The sequence below is a fragment of the Mustela nigripes genome, chromosome 13, assembly GCF_022355385.1.
Source record: "Mustela nigripes isolate SB6536 chromosome 13, MUSNIG.SB6536, whole genome shotgun sequence".
NCBI lineage: Eukaryota > Metazoa > Chordata > Mammalia > Carnivora > Mustelidae > Mustela > Mustela nigripes.
In genome coordinates this window covers 69,549,413-69,571,216 of record NC_081569.1, presented here as the reverse complement: position 1 = coordinate 69,571,216, position 21,804 = coordinate 69,549,413, and the positions used below count along the sequence as shown (strand labels likewise).

The 21,804-nt window shown below is 37.9% G+C and overlaps 1 protein-coding gene across 1 annotated transcript in view; it reads right to left on the bottom strand.

Annotated features, from left to right (window-relative positions):
• TMOD3 (tropomodulin 3) overlaps positions 1-21,804 on the bottom strand; it is a 76,646-nt gene that overhangs the window by 13,947 nt on the left and 40,895 nt on the right. Inside the window, exons 4-5 of the mRNA XM_059372834.1 lie at positions 8,418-8,540; positions 6,885-6,974 (exon numbers count right to left, since the gene is read on the bottom strand). Coding sequence (XP_059228817.1) covers positions 6,885-6,974; positions 8,418-8,540 — 213 coding nt within the window. The remainder of the gene's footprint in view (positions 1-6,884; positions 6,975-8,417; positions 8,541-21,804) is intronic.

Genomic DNA, 21,804 nt, shown 5'->3' with positions numbered 1-21,804 from the left:
AAAAAAAAAAAAAAAAAAAAAGATGAAGTATACTAGTGGCACCTGTGTGGCTCAGTCAGTTAAGCATCTGCCTTCAGCTCAGGTCATGATCCCAGGATCCTGGAATCGAGCCAGGCATCAGGCTCCCTGGTCCCTCTCCCTCCACCCCTCCCTCTGCTCTTGGTTCTCTCTCCCATGGTCTCTCTCAAATAATTAAAATCTTAAAAAAAAAGTCAAAGTATATTGAACAAATTCTAAGAGTACCTTGTTCTTTTCAAATTTATTACACATATACACACATAGCATCATGATATCAATTTAGATGATGGTCTGAAAATTCTTTTACTGAGGAAAGTGGAAAGAACTGGATATATATATCTGGCCTGGACGTATATATTAAAAGAAAGTATGCTCATTTTTTTCAGATTTATCTTGTAGAAGAATAGAGAAATTTCAAGTTGTTCTGAAAGGCTAGGTTAGAACAGGTATAGACTACCTGGAGGCAGAATTTGGTTCTATACAAGGATAAGCTTCCTCCCAGAGTTCTGCTAAAAGGACAGAGTGGGCTCCCTCTCACCTAAGTTCAGCAAGGTAATCCTCTTCAAGACTGTAGATCAAGGGGACTAGAGAAGAGCTTCCTCACTACAAAAAAACCCTGAATGAGTTCTATCTCAATTCTGAATTTTACAAAACCAAAAGATTTCTTCCTCATTCCACAGAGTATGTGCATTTAAAGAGCACTGCTTCTGAATGAAGTAATGGATCCAGTAAATGGGATGCTGAAACCATTAAGAAAGGCTTATGGGAGACTTTAAGTGATGGATCAGGCTACTAACATTTCAACACACTGATGAATTTTGGCATATTCCCCAAAGAGGAATGACTAGACTTGATAGGCTTCCTAATGTGATTTAATCCCTAAGAAGCACTCTTGCCCCTCCAAACCCTCCAAAACAAAAAAATGTACCTGAATCTGAATAAGCCACTAGAAAATAATAGTTTAGAGAAACATAGGAGACAGAGAAATAAGTAAAAGGTTACTACAAAGGGAAGATGGTAGCAGAGTAGAAGGACCCTGGATTCATTTTGTCCCACAAATAACAACTAGGTAACTATCAAATCATCCTAAATACTCCAGAAATTGACCTGAAAAGTCTGGCAGAACAGATTCTACAACTAAAGGCAGAGAAGAGGCCACATCAAAGAAGGTAGGAAGCGTAGAGAGTTGGTCTGGGAGAGAAACAGATCATGGCCGCTGCAGTGGGGAGGAAGCCACAGTTGCAAAGGGTGAAAGATAGACCAGCACAAGGGGGAGTGCATGGGAAAAATGAATCCCCAAAGCAATTGGCCTGGAAGTTAGGAGGGCCCTGAATTTCAGGAGTTCTTGCAACCAGCGAAGCTTAAAGCCTAGAGTTTTAAAGGTCAGTGTACTTGGCTGTGGGAGACCTCAGAGAACTCTGGGGCTGCTCTTGGAAGGAAAGCAAGCAAACAGTCTGTAGACATGCAGCATGGAAACAGCAATCTGAAGGGTGCCTAGAGCACACAGTGGGGAGGTTAGCTGCTCATCTCGGAGTGTGACCCAGAGAAGCAGCATTCACAGAGAAACCTCTCAAGGAACAAAGGAATTGGCAGGTGTAATTTCCCTCCTCTGCCTCTCAACATAAGCACAGGGCCAACACTCACTACCTAATTTTCTTTTATTTTCTTTTTTTTTTTATTTTTTTATTTATTATTTTTTTTATTTTATTTTTTTTTTACTACCTAATTTTCTTACACCAAGTCCTGCCCCTTCACTCTCTGGCAGATCCGCCCTTCCCTGCCACACTTGCCTCAATCCCAGAACAGCAGAACCCCTCACCCAGAAGACCAACCCAAATTCCTGCCAATACCAAGTCTCCTGATACACGTGTTTTGCAAGACCTCAGTTCCAGTGGTAGTGGTAAGAGGTTTTCATTTCACAAGCAGATCAGAGCACATCTAGTTAAAAGTGCCACATTCAGGCAGGAACCAAATGCCCACAACAGACAAAGAGAACCTCTGTAGACAACTGGCCTAGGATAAAGTGGCCAGATAAGGATAAAGTGGCCAGCACAGAACACCAGGTCACACACAGCACACACTGGAGACAATCCTAGAAACACCAAGCCCTGGGGAACAGGGGACACACCACATGGCAGGGCACTACAAGTCTTTTTTTTTTTTTTTTTTTAATGATTTTATTTATTTATTTGACCAGACAGCAAGAGAAGGAATACAAGCATGGGGAGTGAAAGAGAGAGAAGCAGGTTCCCCGCCGAGTAGAGAGTCCTACACTGGGCTTGATCCCAGGACCTCAGGATCACGACCAGAGCCGAAGGCAGATGCCCAACAACTGAGCCACCTAGGCACTCCACTACAAGATCTCTTCATAAAGCCATTACCCCGAAGAACAGGAGATGCAGCTGATTTTCCTAACACAGAGAAACAGGCACAGAGACTTAGACCAAATGAGCAAAGGAATCTGTCCCAAATGAAAGAACAAAACAAGGCCACAGCAGGAGATCCAAGCAAAACAGGTAAAAGCAACATGCCTGATGGAAAATTTAAAGCAATGATCATAAGGATACTCACTGGACTTGAGAAATGAGTGGAGAACACCAGTGAGACCACTGTCATAGGGGTGAGGAATAATATCCCACAGATAAAGAGCTCAAAAAACAAAATGAGAAACATGCATGATGGAATGAACAGCAAGATGGAAGAAGCAGAGGAACAAATTAATGACCTAAATGACAGAGCAATGGAAAGTAATCAAGTTGAACAAAAGAGAGAAAAAAGAATTATGCAAAACAAAAATAGGGAACTCAGTGACTCCATTAAACATAACCTTCATATTATAGGGTTCCCAGAAGTAGAAGAGAGAAAAGGGGGCAGAGAATGTATCTGAAGAAATAATAGCTGAAAACTTCCTTCATCAGGGAAGGAAACAGAAACCCAGATCCAGGAGGCAAAGAGAGCCCCCAACAAAATCACCAGAGAAGGTTCACCCTAAGACATATTGTAATTAAAATACATAGTGATATATACTAATTAGTAATACAGTAATATAGTGATAAAGAAAATATATTAAAAACAGCAAGACAAAAGACAGTTACAATACAAAGGAAACCACCTAAGGCTACTGGGATTTTTCAGCAGAAACTCTTCAAGCCAGAGGAGAGTGGCATAATATATTCAAAGTGCTGAATGGGGAAAACTTACATCCAAGAATATTCTATCCCAGAAAGACTATCACCCAGAACAGGAGAGATAAAAAGTTTCCCAAACAAAAAACATACTATTATATGTTTTATAGTATTATTTAATAGTTCATTACTATTAAACTTGCCCTGCAAGAACTATTTTTTTTTTTTAAGATTTTATTTATTTATTTGACAGAGAGAGATCACAAGTAGGCAGAGAGACAGGCAGAGAGAGAGGAGGAAGCAGGCTCCCCGCTGAGCAGAGAGCCTGATGTGGGACTCGATCCCAGGACCCTGAGATCATGACCTGAGCCGAAGGCAGCGGCTTAACCCACTGAGCCACCCAGGCGCCCTGCAAGAACTATTAAAGGGGACTCTTTGAGTGGAAAGGAAAGACCAAAAATGAGATATGAAAGTAGGAAACACAAAAAGCAGTTCAAAGAAATTATTTCTGTAAAAAAAAAAAATCAGTCAAGGAACACACAAAATAAAAGGATGTAAAATATGACACTATATACCTAAAAGGTGGGGAGGAGGGGAGTAAAGAATGGGTTCAAACTTAAACAACGATCAACTTAATATAGACTCTATGCAGATGTTATATACCTAATAATAACCACAAATCAAAAACCCCTAACGGGTATACAAAAAATAAAGAGAAAAATCCAATTAGATCACTAAAGAAAACCAGCAAACTATGAGAGACAAGAAATGATCAGAGGAATAAATCTTCAGAAAGAATCACAAAACAAGTAATAAAATGGCAATAAATGCATATCTATCCAATAATTACTTTGAATGCAAATGGACTGAATGCTCCAATCAAAAGACAGTTAAAGAATGGGTAAAAAACCAAGGTCCATCTATATGCTGCTTGGAAGAGACCCATTTTAGACTTAAAGACACCTGTAGACTGAAAGTGAGAAGATGGAGAAACACTTATCATGCAAATTCACAAAGAATTTGGGAGTAGCAGTACTTATACTGGACAAAACAGACTTTTTAAACAAAGACTTAACAAGAGACAAAGAAGGATACTGAATAATCATAAAGGGAACAGCCCAACAAAAAGATATGACAAGAGTAAATGTTTCTGCACCCATATACATAAAAGTCATTAACAAACATGAACTAATCAATAACAATACAATTATAGCAGGGGACTTTTACACTCTACTTACATCAATGGACAGATCATCTAAACAGAAAATCCACAAGGAAACAATTAATTTGAATGACACACTGGACCAGATAGACTTAACAGATATATTTGGAACATTCCATCTTAAAACAGCAGAATACACATTCTTTTCAAGTGCACACAGAACATTCTCCAGAACAGATCCCATATTAGGCCACAAAACAAGCCTCAACAAATCCAAAAAGATCGAAGTCATACCATGCATCTTTTCTGACCACAATGCTATGAAACTAGGAGTCAATCACAAGAAAAAAATCTGGCAAGACCACAAATACATGGAAGTTAAATAACATGAAAACATGCTCATCAGTACTCATTATCAGGGAAATGCAAATCAAAACTATACCTCACACCTGTCAGAATGGCTAAAAGAAAAAACACAAGAAACAAGTGTTAACAAGGATGTGGAGAAAAAGGAACCCTCCTCTTGCACTGTTGGTGGGAATGCAAACTGGGGCAGCCACAGTGGAAAATAGTAAGGGGGCTCCTCAGAAAGTGAAAAATAGAACTACCACATGATCTAGCAATTGCACTACTGAGTATTTACCCAAAGAATACAAAAGCGCTAATTCAAAGGGATACATGCACCCCTGTGTTAATGCAGCATTATTTACAATAGCCAAGATATGGAAGCAACCTAAGTGTCTATCCATAGAAGAATGGATAAAGAATGGATAAAGAAAACATGGTGTGTGTGTGTGTGTGTGTGTGTGTGTGTAAGTAATATTATGGAATATTACTCAGCCATAAAAAAAGAATGAGATCTTTCCATTTGTAGCAAACATGGATGAACATGGAGGACATTATGCTAAGTGAAATAAATCAAAGAAAGACAAATACCGTATCATTTCACTTATACGTGGAATCTAAATAACAGAACAACAAACACAACCAGGCTCTTAAATATAGAAAACAAAGTCATGGTTAGCAGAGGGCAAAGTAGTGTGGGGACAGAGGAAATAAAGGGAATTAAGAGGCACAAATTTCCAGTTATAAAATAAATAAGGCACAGAGATGAAAAGTAGAGATAGGGAATATAGTCAATATTATAATAACATTATAATATTGTATGGTTACAGATGATGACTACATTTATTGTGGTGAGAACTGAGTAATGTACAGAATTGTTCCACCAGTATGCTGTACACCTGAAACTAATATAACACTATATGTCAACTACACTTAATAAAAAAGAAAATCACAAGGAAAATATATTTATAGTTCTATACTGTAATTATCAAAAAGGATCCATATATAAGTGGATCCACACATTTCAAACTTGTGTTGTTTAACAGTCAAAAGTAATATTATTGGGGTGCCTGGGTGGCTCAGTGGGTTAAAGCCTCTGCCTTCGGCTCAGGTCATGATCCCAGGGTCCTGGGATTGAGCCCTCTGCAGAGCAGAGAGCCTGTTTCCTCCTCTCTGCCTGCCTCTCTGCCTACTTGTGATCTCTGTCAAATAAATAAATAAAATCTTAAAAAAAAAAAAGTAATATTACTGAAAAATTCACTTACTAGAAATAGCTCCAGTATGATCCCATTTTTATAAAAAACAAAAGGCTATGTGTAATATGTATGTATAGATATATGTATAGAACATGCATATATATATGTATATACATATATATATATAAGTTTGTATGAACACAGTATAAGTCTAGAAGGACATATACCAAATTGTTAACAGGTTAGGGTGTAGGGGGAGCAGAAGGCACGATGGCAATGAACAGAGACACTTTTACTTCTTACCTCATTTACTTGGGTATTGTTCAAATGTGTTACAAAAGTATGTATTATTTTGGTCCTTTTAAAGCACCCTATAAATGAATTTTTTTTAAAAAAGCCTGGCCTTAGGCTATTTAGTATTAGTATCAAATTAAAAGGTTTAGGGGTTGAGTCGTTCTGTGATTTCTCCTGAATACGATTTATAATGTAGTTTTTTTTTTTTTGTCAACATTATAGATTTCTTGAAAATCAGTAACACTGAAAATAAAAAAATGTCAACAAAAGCCAAGTTTGATTAGTTTTTATAGTATTTACTATTAGTATTACTTGGTGAGGTGAGAGTAGTTCCAATTACATTTGTTGACACATTAAGAATAAAATATTTAGGGGTGCCTGGGTGGCTCAGATAGTTAAGCATCTATCTCCCTTTGGCTCGGCTCATGATCTCCAGGTCTGGGGATCGAGCCCCACATTGGGCTCCCAGCTCAGTGGGGAGACTGCTTCTTCTTCTTCCCCTCCCCCTGCCTGTGCTCTGTCTCAAATGAATAAATAAAATCTTTAAAAATAAAATATTTAATATTCTATTTTCAATGGTTTTCTACATCAATACTATCTAATTGGAATACATCAATACTATCTAATCTAATTTCAGGTACATATACAAAACATTCGGTATGTATATATTGAAGTTAATACATGGAGAAAACAAAATACATTTAATAAAGGATTGGAATTCACAATGGATTGTTAAGTACTTACTTGAAAAATGTTCTTGGTCAACACCATTACTGCTTCCCACTATATTACATAACTGGGCATTCGTTATCAAGTTGTGCATCCCAAGAATAGCTACAAATATAGAAAAAGAGTTACTTTTACTTCCATCGGTTTCAAACATAAATAATTGATTTTACAACCAAAAATTTGTGATTTTAACATTTTCTGAACATTTTATTTTGCAGCCAAAAAAGGAGACAATGTGATTAAAAAATCACCCATAACCTCTCTCTCATTAACACCCCGATTACTTCATCCCTTATTTGGATTTAGATTTCCCCATATTTATGAATTCAGACACGCAACTGAAGCCAGCCTAACCCTAAATGTAATTCTATACTTAGCTCCATCTGGTGGCTAAGAAAGAATACTGAAATGATCTATTTTTGCTGTCCATCTCACAAGAGTTCTAGGAACAATGCAATCTAAGGCAGATTTTCAACTTCACCATTTTTATATTTGTTAATCTCATGTTCATTTACATTCATATTTTAGCTAAGAGTAGAATACTAAAAGTATATCTGAATTCTCATCTTTAAGATTAAAGCAGCATTCCTCAAAAATGACAGGAGAAATCTGGTTTTCGGTTTTAATGCCCCTTTGCACACATGTGGCAGAAGCTACAGTATGCCCCTGGCCCATTCCCCTCTGAGGAAAGCACCATTTACAACTCTAATAGTCCTCGGCATCCCAAGGAATCAGACACCTGCTCTGGCACTGTACACTGACTGTCCCCTTCCTGGGTCCTTCCCAAAGAACCATCACTCTTCCTTTCAAACATGTTAGCTTCTGGGGTTCCTTGGTGCTAAGATATCGCCCCACATGTCATATTTTTCTACCTTGGTAAATGGGTACATGCAGAGGCAGGTCGGGGAGATACCTGTCCAGGTAAGAAACCAGCAATGATGAAAACAACAGGGAGGTCTGGAGTGTTCCAGATATACTTCAGAAAGTAGGGAAAGTGGTAAGGATAGCTCAGGACTGTTTGTCTGCTTTCCAGTTACTCAACTTGGGGTCTTCCTTTTTTTCCCTAAAGTTTATTTTGTTTATTTTTAGTAATCTTGACACCCAAGGTGAGGCTCAAACTCACGACTCTAAGATCAAGAGTTGCATGCTCTTCTGAATGATCCAGCCAAATGCCCCTCATCTTGGGGTTGTAACGGTAAAATGGGACAGTAGTTGACCCTTAAGAGACTTTTTCAACGCTCAGATGGGACAGCTTCTAGCTGCGCACCAACTGGTGGAAGATTTTTTATAAAGACTTTCAAATAATGTAACACGGGAAAAGATGTCAAATAATATACTCCATTAACATAAAAATTTCACCATTGAGAGCATTTTAAAAAATGAAAGTCTTTGCCAGATTTATAGAATAAAAGACAAAGCCAAATATGTGGTCTACTGATTCAACAGCACTTTACTAGGCAAAGGAAGCATCAGTATGATACAAGTGCTGGCATTCCCCTGCCTTCCCCTCCCTTCCGCACTCATTCACCCATTAGTTTTAGGAGATACCTGCAAGGTCACACAATTCTGTATCAGAAGCACTTGTCAAAGCTTCTTCTAATTCCGGATCAAGAGATATTTTTTCTTCTGTGAAAGTCTGCATAGGTTTCTGTTTCGGGATAAATATTTTCCCTATAAAATAAAGCAGTTTGTTAATTCTGATATTTCTATTAACTACTCATTACCATTTTACTCTTTAACAAAAATTATGAAAAGTATGTACAAGTGAAGCTGAGGGAAAAAGTCAAGATAAATACCTACAATAATGTTGTTTCATCTTCAGATTTTTTTTTTAAAGATTTATTTATTTATTTGACACAGAGAGAGAGACAGCAAGAAAGGGAACTCAAGGTTGGGGAGAGGGAGAAGCAGGCCTTCCACAGAGCAGGGAGCCCGATGCGGGGATCGATCCCAGGACCCTGGGATCATGACCTGAGCCAAAGGCAGACGCTTAATGACTGAGCCACCCAGGCCCCCGGATCTTCAGATTTTTTTTTTTTTGGGTAGAGGAGTGGGGGGGGGGGGTTAGAAAATTCATCTACTATCCTGCTCTAAGATTAGGAGTCTGAAAACACTTTGGGAAAATCTTTACCTATAAAATGGCATAATGATGCTTCACTTAGGAACTGTTGTGAAGCTAAATGAAATAATGCTCATTAAAAAAAAAGCAGAGTGTCTGGCTCAAACAGCATTCTTTATCTTGGCTATATAGGTATTATTTTCCTTATTAATGTAAAAAACTCCTGTTTTAGCTTCATTGTACTTATGATTTTCAATGTCAACCACCTCAAATATTGTTTTTTAAATAAATAAAACATACATGAATGCATTCATTAAAAAAAAAATGTTGTTTCATTTTCAATATGTATTTTAAGTTTCCAGGGCAATATGAGGGCTGGCTGTACAATCCAGAATGAAGGAGGAGAAAAAAATAATCAACTGAGAAACTGTTCTATTTGTGAAAATAAAAATAGGCTCTTTTGAGAGTAATTATGAGTTACTCAACAAATACTGAATCAAACGATGAATGTAGGAATAAAATTGAGAAATCTATAAAACTTTTAGAGATTAAAAAAAAAATGGAATCCACTTTCTTACTCTTAAGCAACAAACTGTTGGCCAAGGGAACAATCAAGTTTATGAGCCCAGAAATTCAAGATCTAATTGCAAAGTGACTTTAGGTCACTATTCTTCTAAACCTCAATGGATGCTAAAAAGGTTACCTGTTAAGAAACTTACAGGTTTTTAGAAAACTAAAATCTTTATTATGTGAAAACTAGTATTTTATTACCACATGTTCAATGCAAGAGTGAAAACATGAAGGAAATGGAAAATGGTAATGATGTAATTGCAGCACAAGCTGACCAAACATGACATACTCATACACGGTGGGCACTGGGTTACCAAGAATGCCTCCGGTTTCTCTCCCAAGACAAGTGAAAAGTCGCACTAAATATCTAGAAAGGTCTATGCATACCTTCACACAAGTGCCAATTTGTTTTCCATTAGGAAAACTACCAGGGAAATATACAAGATTATGTGGCGTGATGAATCTATGCAGTGCTCTATCAAAAGAATGTCTCTGGGCTTATAAGTAGTATAGCGAGTGTTGTCTTATTCAAAATATACCTCAACCCGTGCAACGAAAAGGAATCCTTCCACAACAGACTGCTTCTAGCAATCTGGCCAAAACTGTTCAGCTATTTTCTACTAAGTCATCTAAAGGACCTTAATTCTTGATACTATGTTTTTTATGGTGAGCATTTCCATTTGTTTCTTATTAAGAAAATAGTTTCCACATCTCTGCTGAAATTCCTCCTTTGTTTATGCATGCTGTGTACCTTGTCCACTAGATTCTTTGGCATTTTTGTTATAGTTATTTTGAAGTTCCTAGCTGATAACACCAATATCCGTGTCATGTCTAAGCCTTATATTGACTCTTATTTTCTTGAGTATGGGGAATATGTATCTTAAGATCTTTGGCTGCATGCTAGGCATTTTTATATAGAAGTATAGCAGAGACTGAAGGAAATGATATTTCTTCTTAGAGGCATGTCCTGTAGGTCAGGGCTGAATCAATATGCTCTACAGTTGAGCTGAATCTGGGCTTTGTCACTTTAGTTTGAGTCAGTTCCTCAGTGGCTTCAAACATTCTGAATATAGGATCAGGACTCTCTCTCCAGGAAACCCTCAGATTACAACCCCCATGGGGTTCTGGAGATCTGTGCTCCATGAACCATGAACTGTGAGGAGTTTCTACTGATATGAAGCCCAGGCTGCCAACTTTCTGACTGAATGGGGAGCTGCCCTTGTTTTCCTGTCCCACCCCCTGATTTCTGGGCTTTGGCAGATCTCTCAGGCCCCCTCACCTAGTCTACTCTACACTCTGTGAAGTTGGGGTTGGCCTGGAAGGGTTTTCTCCCAGCCTTCCTGCCTCTCTGAGCTGAAAACCTATACCTCAGGAATTTTCTCTCAGCTCTGCTTCACTGCCTTTGTTCTTCTAATATCCTTAGCACTAAATGAAGACCTAAGGGAAAGAAGTAGGGGTAGTGCAATCTTAGCATCTCTAAAGCTGCACTGTCCAATATAGTAGCCACTAGCCACATCTGATTATTTAAATTTAAATTTAATTAATTAAAATTAGAAATTCAGTTCCTCAGTCATACTAGGCACATTTCAAGTATCTGATAGCTACATTTGGCTAGCATGTAGCCACCACACTGGTTAGCACAGACACTGAACATTTCCATTATGGCAGAAAGTTCTAGTGGATAGCACTGCTGGAGCAGTGCTTCTCTGGATTTCTAATCTATCACCTAATCCAAACATAATCATTAGAAGTTTATTAAAAATTAGGCTGACTTCTCCTGATTCCTTTCTATGATGGTTTTCTGCTTTTCCCTACATTTCAGTCAGCCAAGAGAGAAGTACGTCACTGATCTAATGGAGGGCTTGTCACTTTCTAAAGTCATTTAGGTTTGTGTCCTCAAGTTCTCTGATAGATTTTTTAAAATGATAATGATGTACTTATACTGCTTGTCTGGGTTAGTACATAAGAACAATAGTCTCTTGTAACTTTCTACATTTGGGTTAGAAGTCTTTCTGGTTAAGCATTATTTTAAAAATGGCATTTGGTCAATCCACAATATATTTGTATTAGTAAGGATGTTTTTAACTGCAGGTAATATAATACTCAATGAAAAGTGGTTTAAGGGTGCCTAGGTGGCTCAGTCGGTTGGACATCTGCCTTCGGCTCAGGTCATGATCCCAGAGTCCTGGGATTGGGCCCCACATTTGGCTCCCTGCTCAGTGGGAAGCCTGCTCCTCCCTTTCCCTCTGTCTGCCACTTCCCCCATCTTTTGCTCTCTCTGTCTCTGTCAAATAAATAAATAAAATCTTAAAAAAAAAAAAAGTGGTTTAAACTGGTGTGTCTCAGGCTTTCATGTGCACCTCACTCACCTGGTGATCTTATTAAAGTACAAATTTTGATCAGTAGGTCTCACATGGGATCTGAGTTTCTGCATCTAACTAATCTCCAAAATGATGCCAATACTGACCCACAGACCATTTTGAAAGCAGCAAGACTTCAAACAATAAGTATTTTTATAATCTCAGTAAGTCCACACATAGGTGGTTGTAGGGTTGGTTGAGTGGCTCAGTGTTGACATCAAGGCCCAGGATCTTTCCATTCTTCTCTTTGGTTATAATCAGCATAAAGGCCTTTGTTCTCAGGCGATTAGTCTCAAGATGATTTCTGCAACACTAAGTATCAAGACCTCATGTGACAAGGTCAGGGCAAGAAAGAGGGACATAATTTTTATAAGGAAATCTTTATAAGGAAAACCGTGCAGACTTCTCCTCAGGTTTCTCTGGCCAGAACTGGTCATATGTCCAACTGCAGGGGTGGCATTTTCATTCTATTTCAGAGACAGGTTCTGCCAGTAAGGCTGAAGGGATCTGTGAATTTTTACTGAAAATGCCAACCACAGACTGTGTCCAATATTAAACTGGATGCAGGACAGCTCTGTGCTTCCTTGATTCCCTGAACATTTTGCTATAGCTACACAGACACATTCTGCTTATTTGTCTTCTGTAAAATTTACAAGGACATGGTTTTTGTTCTCTGTTTATCTCTACATCCTTGCCTAGTGCACAGCAGGCAAGCCAATTTGTAGAATAAATAATTTGGTGATCACCTCCAGTTCAACTACATAATTTTATAAAGCATAATTTAAATACCCTGGTTCTAAGTTACACGGCAAAGTGAACACTAGAACACAGGTTCCCAAACTCCGAATCCAGTGTTTCTTCCAATAAACTGGTAGTTTTCAAACGTAACTTTTTTAGCAGGAAACATTCCCCCTCTTATAGCTATATATATGATGGTATCCATAACTGATCTTCTTTGTACCAAATTTTGGAGTTCTGATGATTATTAGATAATCTTTTATTCTTGGTTGGCAAAGGCAAATCCAAATCATTACATCCTGATAACTCCATAGTACTTTTCTCAGTGGTTTGACAGTATAATTTTTTTTAAAAGATTTTATTTATTTATTTGACAGAGAGAGATCACAAGTAGGCAGAGAGAGAGAGAGAGGAGGAAGCAGGCTCCCTGCTAAGCAGAGAGCCCGATGCGGAACTCGATCCCAGGACCCTGAGATCATGACCTGAGCCGAAGGCAGCAGCTTAACCCACTGAGCCACCCAGGCACCCCTGACAGTATAATTTTTTTTTTTAAAGGTTTTTATTTATTTGACAGAACACAAGCAGGGGGAGCAGCAGAGAGAAGAGGAGAAGCAGACTCCCCACTGAGCAGGGAGCCTGATGCAGGGCTTGATCCCAGGACCCTGGGATCATGACCTGAGCCGAAGACAGATGCCCAACTTGAGCCACCTAGGTGCCCAGTTGACAGTATAATTAAAGTGGCTTGGAATTCATGACTTTGTCATTTCAGGATAATTACGTTATCCTGAGCTCAGTCTCACCTGCATTTTCAACAGTCTATGGCAGGAGTTTTAGAGACTGGCTGCACACTGGATTCACCTGGGGGACTTTAAAAAATTCTGATGTCTAAGTCCCACTCCAGCGATTTTGATTTAATTGGTCTGGTGAGCTGTATGAGACAGCTGGATTTTTAAAAGCTCTCTAGGGATTCTAATGCATAGCAGTCAAGGTTGAGAACCACTAGGTTATGGTATTCACTTACTAAACAAAACTACACAAGCTATCAAATAGCTGCCCATGTCTTATTCTAGGGACCAATGGAATCTAAAGCATCATAACAATCTAAAATGTTTATTTTTGTTATCCTCATCTACATTCCATAGAGGCATTATTAATATCTAATTTTTCCCATACATAAACTTTTGCTAATACTTACAAATACAAAACGTATCTCATCATAAAAAACAATAAAGCAAAACAACAAAATTTCAAAGGACTTACGGAAATGTTCCTGTGATACAGAATTTTACTGTTAATTTATACAGCCCAGACAGTCTGGTACCTCACCCGGCACTCCTCTTTAAAATAAATTCTCTGTATATAGACATTTTTGTTGTAGGCGTATTCAGCCTGTACAATATTTTAACAATATAAAAATAATTACTTCATATTTCTTCATGGTTAGTTTAACACTAACACTGTAACAATGATCTTTTAATGCACATACACAAAATCTAATCATAGAAAACTAACAGTACCTAAGGAGACCCTCCAAATTAATTTATAGACCTAAACAATCCCTTTCAAAATCTCAGCTGACTTCTTTGCAGACAGTGAGAAGGTAATGCTAAAACTCACAGAAATCCAAGGGATCCAAGACAGCCAAATAATCTTGAAAAAAAAAAGAACAAACTGGACTTACAGTTTCAAATTTCAAAACTTAATACAAAGCTGTTGTAATCAAGACAGTATTATGCTGCATCAGGAAAGACATCTAGATCAATGGAATAGAACTGAGAGTCCAGAAATAAACCCTTTATGTTTATGGTCAATTGAATGTCTACAAGGGTACCAAGACGATTCAATGGAGAAAGAATTGTCTTTTCAACAAATGGTGCTAGGAAAACTGCATCGCTATATGAAAAAGAATGAAGTCAATCCCCTACCTCTTATCATACAGAAATATTAATTCAAAATGGATTATAGACCTAGATTTAAAAACTGAAACTGTAACAATCTAAGGAAAAGCTGTAAGAGTAAATCTCCATGACCCTGTGTTAAGCAAAGGTTTTTGGATATCACAAGCACAAATGACATAAATAAATAAATAAATAAATTGAACTATACCAAAATTTACAACTTTTGTGGGGCAAATGATGCCACCAAGAAAGTGAAGAGAAGGGGCACCTGGGTGGCTCAGTGAGTTAAAGCCTCTGCCTTCGTCTCTGGTCATGATCTCAGGGTCCTGGGATTGAGTCCTGCATGCACTGGGCTTTCTGCTCAGCGGGAAGCCTGCTCCCCCCTGCCCTCTGCCTGCCTCTCTGCCTACTTGTGATCTCTGTCTGTCAAATAAATAAATAAAATCTTTTTAAAAAAATTAGTTAAAAAAAAAAAAAAGAAAGTGAAGAGAAAAGTTATAGAATGGTTAAAAAAAAAAATGTTTTTAAAATCATGTGCCTGATAAGGAACTTGTATCCAGAACATAAAAGAAAGATCATCAATAGTAAGTCAATGACTGATGTAAAACATCAGGAATTTTTTTAAGGTTTTATTTTATTTTATTTTTTAAAAGATTTTATTTATTTATTTGACAGACAGAGATCACAAGTAGGCAGGGAGGCAGGCAGAGAGAGAGGAAGAAACAGGTTCCCCACCAGGCAAAGAGCCCGACGCAGGGCTCGTCCCAGGACCCTGGGATCATGACCTGAGCCGAAGGTAGAGGCTTTAACTCACTGAGCCACCCAGGCTCCCCTAAGGTTTTATTTTAATCACTCAGTGCTCATCATAACAAATGCATTACTTAATCCTCATCACCTATTTTACCCATGCCCCTACCCACCCCCCTTCTGGTAACCATTAATTAGTTTGTTCTCTATAGTTAAGAATCTTTTCCGTGGTTTGTCTGTTTTTACCTCTTTGTTCAACTGTTCTGTTTCTTAAATTCCATATATGAGTGATATCATACTGTATTTGTCTTTGACTGACTTATTTCACTTAGCATTATACTCTGTAACTCCATCCAAGTCATTGCAAATGGCAAAATATCATTCTTTTTTATGGCTGAGTAATATTTGTGTGTATGTGTGTGTGAGAGAGAGATCTGCTTTATCCATTCATCTACTGATTGACACCTGGGCTATTGTACATAATGCTGCTATAAACTTAAGTGTGGAAATATTCCTTTGAATTTGTGTTTTTGTATTCTTTGGGTAAATAACTAGTGTGATTGCTAGATCATAGGTTAGTTCCATTTTTAACTTTTTGAGGAACCCTCATACTCATAATGCTACACCAGTTTGCATTCCCACCAACAGTGCAAGATGGTTCCTTTTTCTCCACATCCTTGCCAACACTTGAGTCTTGTGTTTTTGATTTTAGCCATTCTGACAGGTATGAGGTGATAAAACTGTAGTTTTAATTTGCATTTCCCTGATGATGAGTTATGCTGAGCATGTTTTCATGTTTGTTGGCCATCTATACGTCTTCTTTGAAGAAATGTCTGTTCATGTCTTCTGCCCATTTTCTAAGTAAGTGTTTGGTTTTGGGGTGTTCAGATGTGTGAGTTATTTCTATACTTTGGATACTAACCCTTCATCAGATAGATCATTTGCAAATATCTTCTCCCATTCAGTAGGTTGCCTTTTAATTATGTTGTTCTTTTTGTGCAGAAGCTTTTTATTTTGATGCAGTCCCAATACTTTATTTTTGCTTTTGTTTCTCTGTCCTCAAAGGACCTAGCAAAATAATTTTTAAAAACCTAATTTCAAAATGAGCAAAAGATTTGAACAGACATTTCTCCAAAGAAGATACACAGATGTCTAACAGCACATGAAAAAAAATGTTCAATGTCATTAGTCATTGGAGAAATGCAAATCAAAACCACAACACATTATCACTTCACACCTACTAGCATGACTACAATCAAAAGGACAGACAAGTGACGAGGATGTGGAGAAACTGGAACCGTAATATATTGCTGATGGGAATATAAAATGGTGCAGCCACTTTGGAACAGTTTGGCAGCTCTTCAATTGTTAAACATAGTTAACATATGACCCAGTAATTCTATTCCTAAGCATACACCTAAGAGAAATGAAAACATGTGTCTATACAACAACTTGTACACAGATATTCACAGCATTATCCATAATAGCTAAAAAGTGAAACAATCCAAATGTCCATCAACTGATGACATTTATTCATACAATGACATATGATTCAGCCATAAAAAGAAACAAAGCACTGATACATGCCACAACAGGGGTGAAACCCCCAAATATTTTGCTAAATGAAAAAAGCTCATCATAAATACAGATTGCATGATTCTATTTATACAAAATGTCCAGACAGGCAAATTTAAAGAGACAGAAAGTAGATCAGTGATTTCCTAGGGCTAGAAATAGATTGAGAAATTGACTGCCAGTGAGTGAGTGAGACTGACTGCTAATGGGTAGGTACATTATTTGTTTTTGGGTGATGAAGATGTTCTAACCTGAAGACTGTGGTGACAGTTGCACAACTCTGCAATATATTAAAAACCATTAAATTGTATACTCCAAATGGGTAGTGTTATGGTGTGGACTGCATCTTAATAAAGATTTCAAAAAACCATGAAGGCGCTGATATATCAAATATAGGTTTTCTGTCTTCCAAAGTGAATTTATATTCGCCCCCTAAAATGTAAAGAAAAAAGATAATGTTCTAGGATATATTAAGTGAGACAGCAGGTTTGGGCTTCTTAACCAAAACCAGCTGTTTTCTGAGAAATATATCATTAGCAAAATGCTAGACTGATCCCATATAACAGAAAATGCCTTTCTAAACGTGTGCCCTAATTAAGTCTTTTATCAGTTAGATTTAAGCTAAAAATCTTAATGACTATGAGACATCAACAAATATAACAGACCTTTATAATGGTTAGTTTGATTTGTGCCCTCAATATCTCACAGGATGAGTGAAATGTTAGGCTTCTGTTAGACGCAGAGGTGTTTTGTATGGGGGTGTTTTTGCAGACAGTATGGAAATGCACCACAAATTTGGTACTGCTTTTACATAAAACTATTAAGCTTATTAGTATCATACTTTAGTATGATCATCTTGATTCTTTTGTGTTTTTTCAAAACAGATTATTTCTTTAAAGAAATCTCCATCTCATTCTGGTAAAATGACTTAACATATATAAAGGAAGTGGTATGTAACAAACATAATAGATACACATTAATTCTTTATTTATACATTCTTATTCTTAATATTCTTATATTTCTCTTGGGATTTCTTGCATATGTGTGTGTGATAGAGACAGAGATGGAGTTTTCCAAAACAAACTAACAAACCAAGAAGACTGAAAACTATATAGTCCCAGGTATCTTTGTTAGTGGTTCTTAAACTCAAGAATGGAACTAGGCTAGGCATGGTTATTTTTTAAAAAGCTCCCTAGGTGGGTGCCTGGGTGGCTCAGTGGGTTAAGCCGCTGCCTTCGGCTCAGGTCATGATCTCAGGGTCCTGGGATCGAGTCCCGCATCGGGCTCTCTGCTCAGCAGGGAGCCTGCTTCCTCCTCTCTCTCTCTGCCTACTTGTAATCTCTCTCTGTCAAATAAATAAATAAAATCTTTAAAAAAAAAAAAAAAAGCTTCCTAGGTGATTCCGATAATTACCTACTCAAATTAATAACTACTAATCCGTATAATTAGAGTTCTGAAAAGAATAGGATGAGTTACCCTGGACTAGTCTAATTTAACATGGTCAAAAAGCCCTGACTTACAACTTTAAATATGTGCATTTATTTGAAATAACATAAATGTGTGAGGAAATAACTGCTCATTTTTATCCTTCAGTAGACAGCACTCAATCTAAGTGACATTAATTTCCTTGCTTAACATAGCAAAGTCCGAAACTGGAATTTTTTAAAAAACTGAAACTATAATTCTTTATATTGAAGCAAAATAATAAACAATCACTAGATCAGAAAAAAATCTGTCAGACAAGTATGATATGACATGTTCCCCCCCCGCCCGCCTCAAATGGAACAAAACAAACAAAAACAGGGCTATGACTCCTGGTTGCTAAGAATATTAAAATAGTTCAGTAATGTTTACGCAACTACCAATGACAGCTAAGGAAATAAAAGAAACCAAGATAAGAATTCATATAATAGCAATTGAAATGCATGGCACTGAGCCAAACTCCTGTTTGTGCCAAGGGGGGCAGTAGGGAAGGAAAACCTTGCCAAGACTCTTGTTATTGTCACAAAATCAGTAAGAGATATTGCTAACCATGTTAACAATTTTATTGCCAGACTTTTCTTCACTAGTCCTCATCTCTTTTGCTATGATACCAAGTTACAGCTACCACAAATGCTAAGAATTATCTTAGTCATAGCTTCAGCCTTGCTGAGCATATAAAAGGTATTGTAACAAGAAACAGAAATGGCTCTTATTTATTTCATTTCTACAGAGGTGGAAGGCCCTAGCTAATTTTACTGTTTAGTTGTTTGTAAGCTACCTGTTCCAAAACAGAAACGAGGTAATTAGGCCACTCTGATGTCCAAGGGGCTTTGGGATATGCCTTTTGACCAGATGCACACCAACCTCCAATCAACCAAACTAAAGAATAAAGGATCTTTAATCCTGAAAAGGCATTTTTGCTTTCATCCAATGACACATGATAACTGTGTAATACTGTAATATGATCACCAATAAATGCTCATTTATTCAACAAATGTTTAGTGAGTTTGTGCATACTAGATAATGAGCTAGAAGACACTATAAGGAAAGTAAGAGATCTTTACTTTGTGGAGAGATGATTCTGGAGACTTCTACTTCTGACCAAAGTGAAATAATAAAGACAGGATTTGCCCATATGCCTGAAGCCCAAAAATGGACAGACTATACGAAAGTTTTCAAGACACTAATAATCATCAGGCAACTTAGGACAGTGATCCCTGAGAGATGAGAAACAAAGCGAGCCCTCTGACCGCTCAGCTTCCTGCCTAGAGAAAAGTGTCCAGCCACAGCACAAGGGAATGGGAACCCAGGCAGGGCCTGGGAAATGTTCTGAACTAGGAGCCAGAGCTGACAGAAGACCAAATCAGCTGGCATCTGCAGAACAGCACACCAGAGAGGACAGAGTTACAGAGATGAAACTCTGGAGTTCTGGAGCTCTACAGAGAGCTACCTTTTCATCCTCAACAGAGTACTACTTGGCACATGTGTGAGGAAACTACCTGGGGCCAAGGAAAACGCACCTGAGAAGATGCCAGGTAATAGTGCCTGTGCTCATGCAGAGCTGGGAGTAAGACCTGTTCCCAGCAGCCAGACTGCAAAACCTCATAAATCACAGGGCCCTGGGGAGGGAACTCAGAAGGGTCTTGCCTAGTGGAGCAAAAATTAGCCCTAGAATGAGCACTGCTCCAGTCCCACCCAACAAATCGTAAAAATAAGACACTAAAAATCAAACTGTTTCTAAGTCACTTAATCATGTTCCAGAATGAAACTCAAGGATATTTACAGGGATACCAAAATATCTAGCACCCAACAAGTTAAAATTCATGTCTGAATCCAATAAAATTAAAAAAATGACCACTATGGTAAGCAGGAAATTCGATCCGTAAGGAAGGAAAAATAGTCCATCATAACTGAGCAATGGCAGATGTAAAATTAGCAAGTAAGGATATTAAAAGCTATTCTATTTCATGGGTTCTAAAGTTAAATCGGGACATGGAAGATACGAAAGAAAAAGGAAAAAGAGAAGAACTGATGGGACAACAAAAAAGATATAACATCCTAGCACTAATGAAAAGATTGGCTATATTAATATTAGACAGTGTGATTTCAGAGTAATGAATATTTTACCAGGGGCAAAGAAGATCACTTTATAATGACAAATGGTCAATGCAACAAGAGCATTTGCCAATCCTAAACAGAAACTAGTAGGAGAGCCTCACTGTATATGATTCCAGAATAATTAATACTAGTATTGAAAAGAATGTAAATCATATAAAAAATGTTAGAAAGGAATATCCAGGCCCTGGATATGGTTATCTAGGCAAAGTTTCCCATAAAACGAGGTCTTAACATGAGTGATGAATGGGCCATATGGTTAACTCCTTACCCCAAAGAGCTAGTGAGTGAATTGTTGAAAAGACACAGTGAGAGGTCTGAAAAGGAGACCCCTACATTGCTAACTTAAAGAGCTCATTTCAAATACCAGCTTCAGTGCCAGAGAAAACCACTTTTTGGAAATCCATATAAGGTACATTTAGACTCATAAGACATGAACAGAAAAATAAGATCCCATCTACATCTTGAATTTAGTGAAAACCAACTGCCCACTGGCAGTTACATAATCTTGCTGATTTAGGCAGGTTATAATCACGATCTTTCTGGTTTACTAAGGGATGAGGCCTGCCTTTTCTCAAAAGAAATCATGTATTCAGCAAGGTGGGGGAAGCTTCCTTTAGTGTAAGAGTGAATACAGTTAAGTTTTCTGGAAAGCCAATGTAATTGTGAATAATTAACTTGGAAAGGGTATGAGAAGTTTTTAGTTTAAAATAATCTGGTTAAATTTGCCTTCAGTAATAAGCAGGGTTAAGGTAGGGCCTATAGGATTTATGGGAAAGAAACCCAAGGGCATTTTCTTCGCAGGGAGGGGCAGGGGGGCGTGGGAAAAGGCATAAATGACTCTACTCTGAGGGCCAACAGGGAAAACAAGAGGCTTGGCAAGGAAGGGAGGAGCCCCATGGGTGAGCCAGTGGCTCAAAAGGAACTCTCTGGTGCACCTGAGTATAGTGGATGCAGTAGTGGATATAGTGGATAGCCAGTGCATGCAGCCTGGCTCCCGTCTTCCAGTGAAATAAGGGACGCTTGGGGGGGAAAACTTAGGCTAGGTTAAAGGTGAAGTGTGATATCAGAAATGCAGAGGAAGACTCCTGGCAACGAAAAGCAAAATGAAAGGCAGTAAAATATATTAAAGAGTAGGGCAAATTATTTCTCCAAGTGTCAAATTCATGGCAAGGATCTATGCCTTCTCTCTCAGAGACAGAATATTCAAGATATATAAAAATATGGTGGGAAACAATCACCAGCTAAACAGTCAGCACTGTGCATTTTCACCATTCTCAAGAGGAAGAAAGAACTGGATGAATGCTCTCCTTCACCCTTGTCTTGGTCTCTACTGCAGTTACATATTCTGTAAAATTTCAAGGAAAAAGGGTAAAAAGCTCCCAAATATT